We start from the raw sequence: 15,237 nt of genomic DNA on the forward strand, positions 1-15,237 counted from the left end.
AGTTTGCTAATTAAAGTTTGGCTTTCACTTCAAGATCTTCACAGTCTGGCATTCAGTTACATTCTAAACCTCTACAGCATTAACCTATGTTAAAAATCATATCGACCTATCTGTGGGGTATTGTTTTATTTACATTGTCTTTCTTTTTTAAGTGTTTTCCTTACTTATATGTATGTGTGTGATCCTACATGAGTTATATATGTTATATATATATGAGTTAAATATGTGTGTGATCCTATACGAGTTCATTTCTTCCATGTGAGTACAGGAGCTCACAGAAGCCAGAGGAGTGTACCGCATGCCCTGGAACTGGAGATGCAGGTGGTGGTGAGCTGTCTGTGGGTGCAAGACATAAAAATCATAATAGTATGTTAAAACCACACTAACCTATGTTAAAACCATACTAACCTATGTATGTTAAAACCATACTAACCTATGTTAAAACCATACTAACCTATGTTAAAACCATATTAACCTATGTTAAAACCATACTAACCTATGTTAAAACCATACTAACCTATGTTAAAACCATACTAACCTATGTTAAAACCATACTAACCTATGTTAAAGCCATACTAACCTATGTTAAAGCCATACTAACCTATGTTAAAACCATACTAACCTATGTTAAAACCATACTAACCTATGTTAAAAACCACACTAACCTATGTTAAAGCCATCTGCTCATTATTTCCCAGATAGATGCTTTTCTCCTCGGGTCTCTTCTCAGCTGGTACCTCTTCTAGAATGTCCATTTCTTACGTTTTTCCTCAACAAAGTGCTATTCATCTTAACGGTCAGGTTTTAACTTCTCTCTGAAGGCCATCTTAACTGTGCAGCTAAGACCATATCGCAGAGTTTTTAACACCGTGTTTACAGTGTGGAGCCTGAGCCCACAGCACGGGGCCTGTGGGTCTTTGCTGGGAATATAAACCGCTGAGGGACGCTCCAGCCCTAAGTGAAAAGCTCTGAGTGTGGTCCACAGCAACCTCAGCTGACTCAGGGCACTGTTGCAGTGTGCTCTGCACACCTCCCTCCAGGGCACTGCCTCTGTGGGTGCAGTGTGCCCTGTGCACTGCCTCTGTGGGTGCAGTGTGCCCTGTGCACTGCCTCTGGGGGTGCAGTGTGCCCTGTGCACTGCGTCTACGGGTACACTGTGCCCTGCACACTGCCTCTGCGGGCACACTTCACCTATATCCTTCCATTCATTGTCCTTTGCAGATGTGCACTGTGTAGAGGCTGAAGATCACGCGCCCTAAAGGAGCAGTTTATTGGGGCCATTTTCCAACAGTTCGGATGACTGTTAGCATATTTTAGCAATAGACTATTTTAAAGATACACACATAGTGTTTTAAAAATATTAATATTGTTGCATATACAAGGCTATATAACATAACTTTTATACTCACTAGTAATCAAACAATTAACACGGCTGCACGGTGAATGACTTTAGCTAGAGGTATGACGCACGCCTGAGCGTCACTACATTTCTTAGTGGCTTACCAGCTTCTAACGCTGTAAGAACAGAGACGGTAGTCTCGTCAACTGCAGCACCAAACAGTGCTTTTCACTTCACAGGTCACACTGAACTCAACTCGTACTTCTGCAGTGCCAAGGTTAAAGATAAACAAATTTTAGTGCATCAGCTTCTCACTTTACCCGATCTGAAGAATCCGTTTAATGGTTGTGTGGTGGATCCAGGCACAGACACAAATCATAAAGCCAGGCAGGGCTGTCCTTACCAGGCGACAGGATTCTTAGCTTTGCTCTAAGCATTTGATGGAAGTGTGGTACATACTCCTAATGATGCTGGGGAGTAACAACACAGTCATTCAGCACGAGTGCCTCCTCGTTTCTCTGCAGCTTCCATGTTTTAGGCTTAGAGGAACACCATCATTCTAAGTGTCTAAGTTGTTTCGACTTCAGCTATTACTCGCGCAGTAAATTAGAAATGAGCCTAAACTCCTACCCCTCAATACATAGACTTGAGGTAAGACTTACGGCAAAAATAGAAAATACCTTTTTGTTATAGTAAAGGTATCAACAGACCTCATGCCACTGGAAGGTAAGGTAACTATGGCTGAAGAGATGGCTCAGTGGTTGAGTACCTCCTGCCCTTGCTGAGGATCCAGGTTCAGCTCCCAGCACCCACAGATAGCTCACCACCACCTGCATCTCCAGTTCTAGGGCATGCGATACACTCCTCTGGCTTCTGTGACTCACATGGAAGAAATAAACTCATGTAGGATCACACACATACATATAAGTAAGGAAAACACTTAAAAAAGAAAGACAATGTAAATAAAACAACAACCCACACCGATTAGCATTTCATTTGTTACTGCTCGAAGTGAAAGAACAGATTCAAAGGCTACTGGATTCTTGACAATCCAGATGAGCAGGCAACAGAACAGACACAAGAACATTCAACAAATACACAGCCACCACACAGGTCCACTCACAACATTGTTTTGCTTTCTCAGCCACCTTTCTTAAGAAAATATAAAAATGAAGTATAAGTTTCTATTAAAATTGGTTTAATAACAAATTATTTATTATGATAATTTATCAGTTTACTGAAACAAAACCATTCTTTCAGAAGTTACAATAAAAAATGTATCAGTCCATATATTTTATAATAACAAAGTCAAAGAATGAATCAAACTTAAGAGAAAAATTCTGAACAATTACCAATTATCTTTACAAATAAAAAGCATTTTTAGTCATTACACGTGTTCATACTTTGCCTTATTAACTGTATTTTTTATCTTTAGAAAATGCCATTAAATATTCCCAGAAGGGCCTTCATTTCCTCAGCTGCATCATCAGGATAATACTTACTGGAGGGAAAGCACATATAAAAGTAAATATAAGTTGTAAACCAACTTACTTTAAAGATACACAGTAAACAATTTAACTTTACAGTATAGTTACACTTGACAGTTAGGTGAGGTTAATGTAGCAAACACGGTATGATAACCTTGTCAGTGGGTAAGAAAACAGCAGACTAAGCTGTAACGGGTAAGGAACAGAGATCTCTTAATTATTTCTTAAACACACTGGGATGTAATAGTGCTCAGTAGAAGCGTAAGCAGTTTCTAAGCTGGCCTCTCTGAGGAGAGAGAAACTGGTGCAGAGGTTTCCTCTCACAAATGGCCAGCGGTGGGGTGCTGGTCACATTTACTGCTACTGTGACACTGAACCTGTTGAGCTGTCAGAGCTAACGGGATAAAGCACAGCCTGAGCGTCTATAAGTTACTTGATTTCATTTGTACTTCTCCAATGGCGCTACAGTCTATTCTGTCAATAAAACACTCTGCATCCAAATCAGGGAAAGCTCCTTTACCAACTCAATGTTTTATAATGAATAGCATTAAACATGTTTTAAAAATTAGTATACCTCTTTTTCCTTCCTCTTCCATTGTCCCCTTTGTCCTTTCCCCCACAATAAACCTCTCCTGTTGGGTGGGGTGGTTATACTTAATATTGATGGGTTTAAGGATCCTCAATTCTCAGGAGATTTAAAATTTCCATGCTTCAAATAAAGGCTTTGTTTGATCTTTAAAATGAACAAAGGAGGATCTAGAGGAATGGCTCAGTGGTTAAGAGCATTGTAGTACTCTTCCAGGGTCCAATGCCAGCACTTAGATCAGGAGGCTCACAGACAAACACACACACACTCTTTAAAATGAACCAAAAAAAAAAGCTAATTTCTTTGTAAAAATTTTGCTAGTAAAGCCATTAAATGTATTTAAAGAGTTCTTACCTAAGATCAATTTCCTTTTTAGAGCCACTGTTTCCAATAAAAATATCCACTTCCTTAAAACTGGGAGACTGTGGTATTTTCTCAGAGTGGGTAAAGCACATCCTCTCAATCACTGGTGAGAGAGTCAGCTGTTTTCTCTCTTGTAAATTGACCTATGTTTTAATTAAAAGCAGCAATCACTGAAAGTTATGTATTCAAGCAAAATTTGAAATAAAAACAAAAGTACATGGCTTACAAGACTTGCATTTCCAGCTTGTTGAGGGAACTCTGCCACAGAGGACAGCCCGAAATTAGACACGGAACAATCTGAGAAACAAACATCTGGCTTCTCGGGTGATGAAACAAAACTGAAAGTTAAATTAATTATTTATGAAACATGACAAACATAAAAACAAACCATACTGTTCTACAATAATAGTTACTCTGCAAAGAATACAATGTTTAATATAAAGCTTATCAATAGGTGCTCTGTGAACAACATAAAGAATATTTATTACAAAAGTTGGTATTGTTTCCTGTGCTCACTGAGAACTTGGTATTGTGGGCGTTGTCTCCTTCCTTCCAGTACGTGGATTCAGAAGCCCAGACTCAGGTCATCCGGCTTAGTAGCAAGCACCTTTACCCAGGCAGCCGCCTCCCAGCCACATGTCTGAGATTCGTGAACAATCTAACTCTAACGTCGTTTCCCCGTCACTGCTGGAAAGAGTCTTTGACGATTAAACTGAATGTCTGCATTGTCTGTCGTGGAGGTGAACCACTGGAGACCCCTAAGCTAATCCTGGTCTACATGGATGACTGTTGCTGTACTTTGATGGGGGTGATACCAAGTATGTTGATTTCTTTGAACTAGATGTCAAAATTTAAAGACCACGAAACATCCCATAAAGTGTCACGGTCCTAACTTTCCTTAATAATCACAATATCTGCCAACACTAAACCATATTTTGTAGACAGCAATAACCAGCTGCACTGAGGAATGCTTCCTTTATTGAGACAGTCTTCTGAAGGCTCTTGAGTTTGAGAACGAGATGTAGTGCTTACTGTGGCATTTAAGGCCCTTACACTCTGCAATTTCATCCTTCTTCCCATGGCCACACAAAGCATGCACCAACCATCCTTGTGCATGGCCTGTCCGTTTCTTAAAAAGGAAATGCAAACCTAGCATGCCTCTCCACCGCTGCCTTTCCCACTTGTTTGGAAACTATGAAGTCCCTGGGTTCTACCCCAGAGACCATGATTTCGTGGGTCTGATGTGGGACAAGAATTCAGACCTTAATGAGCACTGTTAGGTGGTTTTGATGCAAGCAGTTTGACAACAGCACTTCAGGAAAAAAACCTCCAATGCTAGCAAATTTAGGAGATTCTCTGACACCTAATGGCCTAAACCCATCTCCAATTATGTTTCAAGAGGATATAAAATTCTAGAAGTTACAGACTCAAGTTCTGAAGCTTGCCTGTTTGAGATGTCTCTTTGGAACCTGCTGCTTGATCTTCCGAAGTGTAGCTTACTTCTGCCTAGACTTGAATCACGAGTGTCTCCAAACCCTACGAGAGGAAAGAACATTTTGAAGTGAAATGCCAGTTGGCAGCTAATGGAAGAGCTGTCCAAGTTTAACAAGGTCTCTCTCTAGGCAGGACTGTTTAGAAAGAAGTGTAGGGCTCAGGAGATAGGGGTGTGGGTAGCAGAGGCTCAGGAGGTAGGGGGTGGGTAGGGGGCTCAGGAGCAGGGGGGCTCAGGGCTCAGGAGGTAGGGGGTGGGTGCAGCAGGGGCTCAGGAGGTGGGGGGGGTGGGGCTCCAGGGCTCAGGAGGCTCAGGGGTGGGGGTGGGTAGCAGGGGCTCAGGAGGTGGGGGGTGGGTAGCAGGGCTCAGGAGGTGGGGGGGGGTAGCAGAGCAGAGGCTCAGGAGGTAGGCTGGTAGTAAAGTGCTTTCTGTGCACGGATGAGGCCTTCGGCTTCCCTAGGACTCACATAAAATTTGGGCATGAGTTTCTTAGTCAGCTGGTAAAGCCATAACAAAAACAGAAATTAGAAAAAAAATTAAAGAATGGAAGAGATATACTAATTTGCTTTTGATTGCTGTGATAAAATACCACGACCAAAAGAAATCTGGGGAGGAAGGGTTTGTTTGAACTTATAGCATATCATCATGAAGGGAAGTCAGGGCAGAGACCTGGAGGTGGGAGCTGAAGTACAGACCATGAAGCAACAGTGCTGCTGGGCTGCTCCCCAAGGCTTACTCAGTTTGCTGTTTTATATCCCACCTCCAGCCACTGTCCCAGGGATGGCCATGCCCACAGGGGACTGGGCCTTCCCAAATCGGTCATTAAAAATGCCCAACAGACTTGTCTAAGGAGCAATCTGATGGAGGCCCTTTCTCAGTTAACTGAGGCTTCTTCTTCCTGGATGACTCTAGCCTATGTAAAGTTGACAAGGACTAGACAATACAATGGGCAATTCTTCTTATCGAAACTGATTTACACAGAACACAGACAGAAAGCTAAGAAGGTACACTATGAAACAGAGTTCATTAGCCAGCCGCTATGCTTAAAGGTCTTCAACTCATCAGCATTGGCTGAATTTGGTCATTCAGATTTATGACCAAATTGAAATTTATTCAGCATTTTTAAGGGTCTGAAAGTCATTGTTTAAAATACTCTGTACATGGGGAAAGGTTTTCTCAGTGACAAAGCTATGCCCGCACAGGATTAGGTCACCCCACAGGGTCAGCATGCACAGACTTCTAGCTTGCAGGACACATCAAGAGTGTTGTTAGGGGTTAGTAGTTGTTCAATGTTATAAAAATGTGCCTAGTGACCCACACCATAGATTTCTAGGTCTATTCTGTGTAAGTGAGCAAGTTCTGGTCTTCCTGAGAAGAGTATGAGGCCTTTAGGATCCCAAGATGATAGCATTCTAACTTCTAACTGGTTGTTGCCTTCTGTTCTGCTGTGTTTCAGAGGGTTGTGGTAGAATGTATGAGCAATCAACTGTGGGAGGAAGAGTGTTCTGCAGGCTGAGGAACTGGTTTCCCTGTCTGTCCACAGGACAAGAATATCGCCATTTTTTCCCTCTAGTCAAATGACTACTAAGAGTTTTGATTACCTGTTTTAGTAATCAGAGCAAATCTGTCCGTAACTCATCATCTGTGTCATGGTTTTTGGTTTATGTCTGATTTAAACACACCTTCCAACACAGAAAGCACTAGCCTTTTTACTTACTTATTTTTTTAGTGAGCACTTCCACTAAAGTCAGGCTATATTCTCTTTCCTTGAAAGCAAATGAATAAAAACATAACACTTTTGTCCTTCACAGAGATCCTATGTGAACTTAGAATGGAGACCAGGAGAGTCTGTTTTATGAGGAACAATATTATAAACAGACTGGATGTAATAGGACTGTTAACAAGAGACAGGAGGGTGGCTCAATGGTTAAGAGCACTGGTTGCGCTTCCAGAGGACCCTGGTTTGATTCCCAGCAACCACATGGCAGCTCGGTCCAACCAATACTCCAGTTCTAGGGGATCAGACGCCGTCTTCAGGCCTCTGTGCACTGCATGCATGTGCTGCACAGCATAAAGGCAATGCACTCATATATATAAGATAAAATAATTTTTAAAAATGAAAAAGAGGGGGGATATAGGGTAAGAAAGAAAACCACCTTGTTTCTCATGCCACAGGCAGGAAGCAACCTTGGCTTTTGCCCTCAAAGGGAAAGACACTCTTTGTGGAAGAGACATTTCTTTCTTTAGGTTTGTGAAAGATTAGAATCTTACTTCAACAAACATATACCAAAAGGAAAAAGAGAGTCTCAGGGACCAAAATAAAACTACTCAAGGCCTTTCTAATGAGATTGCTTTATGAAAACATACAGTTTACCTGATACAGCCATCTCCTCGGCGTCAGCTGAGAAGCTCATAACTTCTATTAAGCTTTCATCATCAAAGTCATCCCAAACTTCATCTCCCAGCTCTGCGTTCACATGCGGGCCGTCTGAAGACTTGCTCTCATCTGCAACTGCGACACCGTGGTTTCCAGGTGTGTTAGCATGTGTGCTGAGCATCACTGGGGTCCTTCTGTTTGAAGCTGCACAATAGTCCCATCTGGGAAAATCTGCTGTGTGTGTACAAGAGTGTGGGCACTTACTGAGGCACAGAAGCACATACCACTTTAAACTCCTGTAGGGCTACACCCTCCAGTGCTCTGCAGAGCTGAGCAGCACAGGTCAGGTACTGGGCACACGGCTCAGACAATTGTGTTTACTGGATTACGGGGACCGAGAGGTTCACAGAATTTAATGTTAGGTAATTAATTTTATCATCCTTTTCACTGAGTCTGTGTGTATGTGATGTGTGCACGAGGCTGTACATGGAGCTGATGTTCTCCTTCTACTTTATGCATAGCCTGAAGCTTGAACTCAGGACTTGCCGCCACAAGCTCATCTACCCACTGAGCCATCTTACCAGCCCCAGACTTTTAATGGATTTTAATTCCTACTGCAAATAACTTTGTAGCAGTCCACTCCACAGTATTTTCCCATACTGAAAAATGTCAAGAACACAGATAATAGCAATATATAATATATCAGGAAGTTAAGTTTTTCAGCCTTATCATTGTTTTTAACATAATTTATTTGACTGGAATTTGTTTTAAATTATCATAAAATGCTCAGTATAAAATCTACTAGCAGTTTAACAGTGTTTGAAAGATTTCTGAAGATTTAACAAGAATTTCTCATATGGGGTGTGAGCCTGGAGCTCTATTCCTCTGAGGCCCTCTCACTTGAATGTGCTGCCCTCTTCATCTGACAGCTGAGCTTACCCTACAGTTCCTATTTACACTTCTCTGTGTTGTCACACACAGTAGGACATACACTAAAAGCAGAACTAGTTTGAGAGTTCATGGAAATATAGCAAGAAGAACAGTTAGAGTGGGAGAGACCTCTTTAAGATGAAAGCCAGGTAAAGAATGGCTGCACTCTCTCAGCTTGATAGAGCTGGGGCTGGGGAGCAGGAGAGAGAGTCTGTGAAGAACAGCAGCCTGAGAGGCCAGAGCAGGCAGGAACTAGGAGTCTTCAGGATTTCTGGAGCACAGAGTAAGAAAAAGAAGGACTCACTGGAACTGCACAGGCAGGCATGGGTCAGACTATGCCAAAGTAATTGTCACCTAAGATCTTTCTGTTCTTAGCCAAGACCACCGAGGGAAGATGCTCTCACACGTAGACTGCACGACCAGACACTGTTTGATTATTTGGAATATTTATGGATTGGAGAGTAACAGACTGAAGCAGGGAACATGTAGTACAGTTACTGAAACAACTCGAGGAGATGAGTGTTAAGGCCTGAGTGTCAGTAAGGACATCAGATGAGAGCACAAGTGTGCAAGTGTGGTGTGACACAGACACTTGGGTGTGTGCTGAGTTAGGTGTAGAGTGAGAGGTTTAGAAGCATCCTTTCTCTCCCATTAGCAGCTCAGAAGAGTCATGTACTGATCTAAGGAAAAACAGAAGCACAGAATGCAGCACAAAGTCACCAGAGTTTAAGTGTGGGCACTGCTAACTCTGAGACAGTTATACCCAGGAGCGTGGGTATAAGAATAGATTTGAACTTAGAAAAGACAGACTAACAATTTTTTTGGGAGTTAGCTGGTGATTTAAGATGTGGCTTAGGAGGTGATGTAAAGTCTTTAGTAAAAAGAAGAGAGAGGGGAAGTGGGTGGGTGACAGGAACAGGAAGCAGAGGAGGAGAGGGGGAGCAGGGAGATAGAGACAGAGGGGATGGATTCATGTGAGACACCAGCAAGAAGACGAGCCTGGCAAGAGTCTGAGAGTGAACACCAACTGAACCAGAGAGGCTGTCCACAGGCCAGAACAGAAGTTTCAAGGCCTTCGGAGAGCTCTCACTGAATGGAGCACTTAAGTCACCCAGGACCCAAGAAGAGTAGTCTCAAAGTAATGTAGAACCTCAATTTTAGTGAGGGAATAGTGACCAAGATGGAAATAAGCAAATGTAGATTATTCTCTCAATACTTTTCCAGTTTGACAAAGAAAGCAAGATGTAGAGGCAGGGACCACAGCACTCCCGACACCACCACCACCACCACCACCACCACCACCCACCACCACCACCACCACCACCACCACCCACCACCACCACCACGCCCACCACCACCACCATCTTTCTGGAATGCTGAACTTTCTATCAGTAGAAGCATCTTTCCTTTCCTTTGGGAAGAAACATACCATTGTCACACTAGGTGATCCCTGTGGGGTCATTTTTCATGGCACCCTGCTTTCCCTGGGGCTACAGTGACAGAATGTCCATTCTCCAGCTGTAGAGATTTATCCAAGTGACTACATTACTCAAAACGGACTATTTCGAGTGAATTCAAATCTGTAAAACTACAAGAGAAAACTCTTTTTCTACTGAGGTTGTTAAACTGAAAGGACTAAAAATTAGGAGGGCTTGCCATGTAAGTAAGCCTGCTTAATAAATGAAGCAATTAACAAGAAACATAGCTAAAAGAGTCAGAGAAACCCAGAGGTCTGATGAGCTCATTTGAGTGCCTGGAGTTAGCCAAGATTAAAGCCAGATGCCTACTTGGACTTGCGGTTTATACGTGGATAACCACTTACGTTGTGTGTAAGTCCCTTTGGTAGAATTTCAAATCTCTTCCACACAGGCTATGATCATGAGATGGGAGCTAGCAGTGGCTGAGGAAGGCAATGGCTTACGCACATTTTATGCTCAGAGGAAACAGACAGCAGAGAGCACACAGCCAGCTGGTGTGGGAAGTGCGTGCGTGTGGGCAGCAGATGCCCCAGGAATAAGCTGGAAGAACGTGTGGACGTGTGGACGTGTGGACGTGTGGACGTGTGGACATGTGGATGTATGGACGACAGCTCCAAGAGTGGCAGGGCATGTAGACAGACATTTTCTCAAAAACAATAAAAAAAACAAAAACAAAAACAAAGAAATAGACTATGGAAATATCGGAGAGAGAAGAGGAATAATTGGCCTTCTAAATTCCTAAAGAAGGCAAGATTACACAGAATTCAGGAAAAGCCTTAATAGAAGAAAAAAATAATTCTTTTTGAGATTAATAGAGGGTTAATGCTAGATGCAAAACCAGAAAAATACCTGAGTTGGGTGAGGAGGATGAGATGGTGGAGACCTGACAGAGTTCATACACTGTAAGTTCAACACTCAATTTTCTACTGACAATCGAAAGTCAATTTCATTTTCTAGAAATGACTTGGACTGGGAATCAGGAGATATGGAATCTATTTCTGGCCCTGCCATTAATTAGGTATGTGATTTTGGGCGAGTCATTTAATCTCTTGGAATCTTGGCTTTCTTTACTGTAAAATGAGAAACTGCACAAAGGTCCCTTCCAAATTAAATTTTATGATTCAAAATGCTTTCTCATATAATTTCTAATACTTTTTTCTTTTTCTCTTTGTGAAACTGGAATACAGATAATAAAATTGCTATGTTTTTCTTAAAACATCCTCAAAACTTAACATATGTTTTGACAATAAAGTCTAATGTGTGAAAATTATAGTAAACTTATTAACTGATACCATTAACACCAGATGCTATTTATGAATTTTATATGCACTATTTCATTTAATCCTAACATGTCTGAAACATCAGGTAGGAGAACTGAGATGAAGGAGGTAAGGATACCATGAGGGATGGTGAATGGCAGACGTAGAAGACAGGACAGGAAGACAGCGTCTAGGTCCTATCAGCTTCACTAGCATACACATGGCTCCTTCCTCCAAGGGCAAGAAGAGGGAGAGACAGCGCCCACTGTGCAGCAAGAGCACAGACATGACTGGAACGGTATCTAGATGAGGCCGCTGTGCCATGCTGTAAGTCAGGGTTAGGATGAGTGGAAAGCAGTAAAGTGAGAGACGAGTATAGACATGGAGATTACAGATGCAGGGGGGAAAGCAGCCGGTGTGTGTGTGTGTGTGGGGGGGGAGGTGGTGGTGGTGGTGAGGGAGTCAGGGTGGAGCAGGGTGGGGAAGTATAAGCTGTGCCTAGGAAGAGCAGAGCATAGTGTGGCAGTATAGGGAAGAAACACGCTGGAGGGCTATGGGTTGACAGAAGATAAAAATTAAAAGGTTGAAAGTGTAAGCTTCCTGTTTTGAAAGAATTAGTTGGAAACGTTCTCTGATTGTCCCATGAGACTATGAAACTTCTCTCATCTCACATTGGGCCCAATGGACGTCGTGAGAGGTACTAGGTGCTCTTGTCCATATTGTCTATCTAGTTATCTGTTTATTATTTATTTTGACATGTTGGGATCAAATCTAGGACGTCTCTAGGCAAGCACTGTCACTGGGCTGCACACACACCTGCCCAGGATACTGAACTGGGATAAAGGGAACATAAAGCCCCAACACTGTCAAAGCCAATGCTCCATTAACAGCACACACAGCCTCCTGAACGATGGCTCACGGGTCAGGGCGACTCCCCACCACTTCAGTGCATCATGGTTTAACACCATGAGATGACCAGGGAAGTAACACTAGTAGCAAGAGAACCCAAAATAACACTGCTAATGCATATGTCTTACTGCATTTTTAATGACAGGCACAGATAAAGAGCCAATCTAGACCACAAGTGTCCATGCCTTTCAAATGACTATTGTGAGTGTGTGTGTGCACGCGCATCACTCATGTGTGCCACATGCCACAGCATGTGTGTGGAGGTCAAAGGACAGCATGCGGGAGTGAAGTCTGTCTTTCCACCAAGCAGATTCTGGGGAGGTCATCAGGCTTGGCAACAAGCACTTTTACCCACTACACCATTTTACTGGCCCCAGTATTTTTATTTTAAGGATCAGGGTTAAACCCAAGGAGGTTAAACAATTCCCTCAAGGTCACACAAGTATTTTATGAAACTGTAATAATTTCAAATCCATAAAATTATTTAAATTCTTAAAATATTCATCATTTTAATACTTTGTTAACACAAGAATTTCTAATTTCCCAGTTCTTCCTTACACTATCTTTAAGTAAAATAGTCAGCACTTTGTATGGAAGATACTTTAAAAAACCTTGGTATACAGCAAGGTAATTTGAAATAACCTAAAAAAACTGAAATTGGTTCAATAACCCAAGAGAAAAAACTGTTGTTAGTTAACATTCATAATCCTTTCAGATGTTGGGTTTTCAGTAAACAACTTGTTAACCTTATTGACATCAGACCCCTCACAACTCAACAGCAATGGCAGCTCACCTTTGTCACGGCATTCAGACGCTCCCTCTTGAACTTTGCCATAGATCTCATGCTGAGTCCTCTGTTCTAATATTGGCAATTTAGGGATGTTTAAATATTCTGACCTTTATGAAGATAAACAAAATGATAAAAAAGGAAGTATAATAAATTTGGCCTTGGAAACTACTTATTCATAAAAATAGAAAAGCATGGTTTATCCACTTCACAATTCTGTGATAAACTGCAGTTAGCTTGGGCAGCAAAGGTAAAAACAAGTGTTTGATGGAAGAGGCCAACACTGAGTCATCTTTACACGCCCCGGTGCTGGGTCGTCTTTACATGGCCCAGTGGGTACCCGCCATCATCATACAGTCTTCCGAAATCTACTGACAAGGCTACTGTCAGTTTGATAGCAGAAGTCAAGAGCTCAGAAGTAGTGCTGGGGTCTAGACTTCTGATTGGTCAGCTCTTGCTCTATAATGGTTGATAAATAAATAGAATGTCATCCTAGCAGTCACAATTCCCCTATCTGGCCCCTCCCTGAGAGACATTGACAATTAATGTTGAGGAAAGGAGGAGGATCACTTTCTTCAGTGAGCCAGGCACTGGGAAGTGTTCTGTGCTCCAGAAAACAGCTGCTGCCCATGCTCACGCGAAGGATCCCGATTGAAGCAGTAGCTCACACGTGCAGACGTGAGAGTAGGGAAGGAAGGCACATGGGAAAAAGTGTTCCAGTGGGAGAAGGGGTGAGAGGGGAGAGGGGGTGAAGGCACTGAAATTCACTCTAATAAGGATTAAACTGTCAGGAATAAAGGATAAGTTTAAGATGCAGGAAAGAATATCCTAAGCTGAATAGGAAATTATATATACATCAGTCTCTTCTTTGCATCATGATATAAGAAAAGAACAATGAATTAACTATCATCTGAGGTATATTGATTATTAACTGAAAATATGAGGTCTAGTTTTTTTTAATAAAATTAAATAAATACCATGTTTTGAGGTATACAATTATAATCTTAGCACCTGAGAAATTAAGACAATAGGATGATGAGTGCAAGGCAAGTCTAGACTATATAATTAATTCAAGGCTAGCATGGGCTACATACCAAGATACTGTTTCAAAACATTAATCAACCAGTAAGTGAACAATATAAAATAGCATCAGATAACATTAGTTTATGAGCCAGGTCGTTATGAAGGTCAAAAGATACATTATACAAGCAAAATTTGAAACTATACAGTATTTTTCAAGTCTAGGGTATTATTAGTATGGAATAAACACTCAAGGATAGACTAGACTGGGTATACCAACATGGGCTTCCTTGTACAGCACCTCCCGTCTCTTAGAAAGCTGGGAGCTAGGGGATGACATAAGGGATGTGTGGTTTCCTAGGAAAGAGGAGATTCAAAAAATGGTAGCCTGAAATATTAAAACCCTTACGATAGTGTTGCTGTATTATGAAAATAAATGATTACAGTGATTTTTTTACTGAGTAGGGAATGACTAACTCCCCTTGAGGTGGGTACCTGTTAGAGTAGCATTTAAATGACTACTTTACCTTAGATATTAACATTGTATTTGTACCTTGCTATACTGGAAAGGGAAGGCCTTGGAACAAAACCAAATTCTTTAAGGTCCACATTTTGAGATTTGTTCATCTGTATCTGTGAATAAAAAAAGTCATTCTAGTTCAACTATCACTTTCACAAATAAATCAAATAGTGAAGTTATTGCAGGTAAATAAAGCCCAGAAACCAATGAATTAGCAGAGTCTTGGGCTAGCTCTCAACTCAAATATTCTTCTCAGACTCATCTTAAAAATAGATGGTTTTCATGTTTGTTTTTTTTAACTTGTCTTTCTCACTCTACATGTGATGTGATACACTGTCAGAAAGATCTTTGACTTCCATGGCTTAAATTACCACATTTCTACAGATGACTCTCAAATTTATATTTCTACTCTGTTCCCTTCTCTTTTCATTTCCAGGTATAGCTAACTGCCTCTAGGATACCTTTACGTGGATATCTTGTTTTATTTCGTTTGTTTGTTTGTTTGTTTTTTGTGGCGTAGTATTTGAAAATTGAACCCAGAAATCCAAGGAGAATGCCTGTAAGGCTCATGTATTTCAACACCCCCCCAAGCTGGTAGCATTGTCTGGGAAGGTTTACAAGGTGTGTCCTCGCTGAGGAAGTAGCCACTGGAGGTAGGCTCTGAGAGTTTAAAGAATCCTGCCTTTTCAT

General features: G+C 41.6%; 1 protein-coding gene across 1 annotated transcript in view; it reads right to left on the minus strand.

Moving 5' to 3' along the window:
- Nucleotides 1–2,624: 2,624 nt before the first annotated feature.
- Nucleotides 2,625–15,237, minus strand: part of Hfm1 (helicase for meiosis 1) — an 81,995-nt gene continuing 69,382 nt past the window's right edge. Inside the window, exons 32-38 of the mRNA XM_032916541.1 lie at nt 14,581–14,660; nt 13,014–13,117; nt 7,642–7,755; nt 5,221–5,311; nt 4,002–4,113; nt 3,767–3,918; nt 2,625–2,840 (exon numbers count right to left, since the gene is read on the minus strand). Of these exons, the coding sequence (XP_032772432.1) occupies nt 2,771–2,840; nt 3,767–3,918; nt 4,002–4,113; nt 5,221–5,311; nt 7,642–7,755; nt 13,014–13,117; nt 14,581–14,660 (723 nt within the window). The 3' untranslated portion in view covers nt 2,625–2,770. The remainder of the gene's footprint in view (nt 2,841–3,766; nt 3,919–4,001; nt 4,114–5,220; nt 5,312–7,641; nt 7,756–13,013; nt 13,118–14,580; nt 14,661–15,237) is intronic.

This window comes from Rattus rattus, chromosome 11 (assembly GCF_011064425.1).
Source record: "Rattus rattus isolate New Zealand chromosome 11, Rrattus_CSIRO_v1, whole genome shotgun sequence".
NCBI lineage: Eukaryota > Metazoa > Chordata > Mammalia > Rodentia > Muridae > Rattus > Rattus rattus.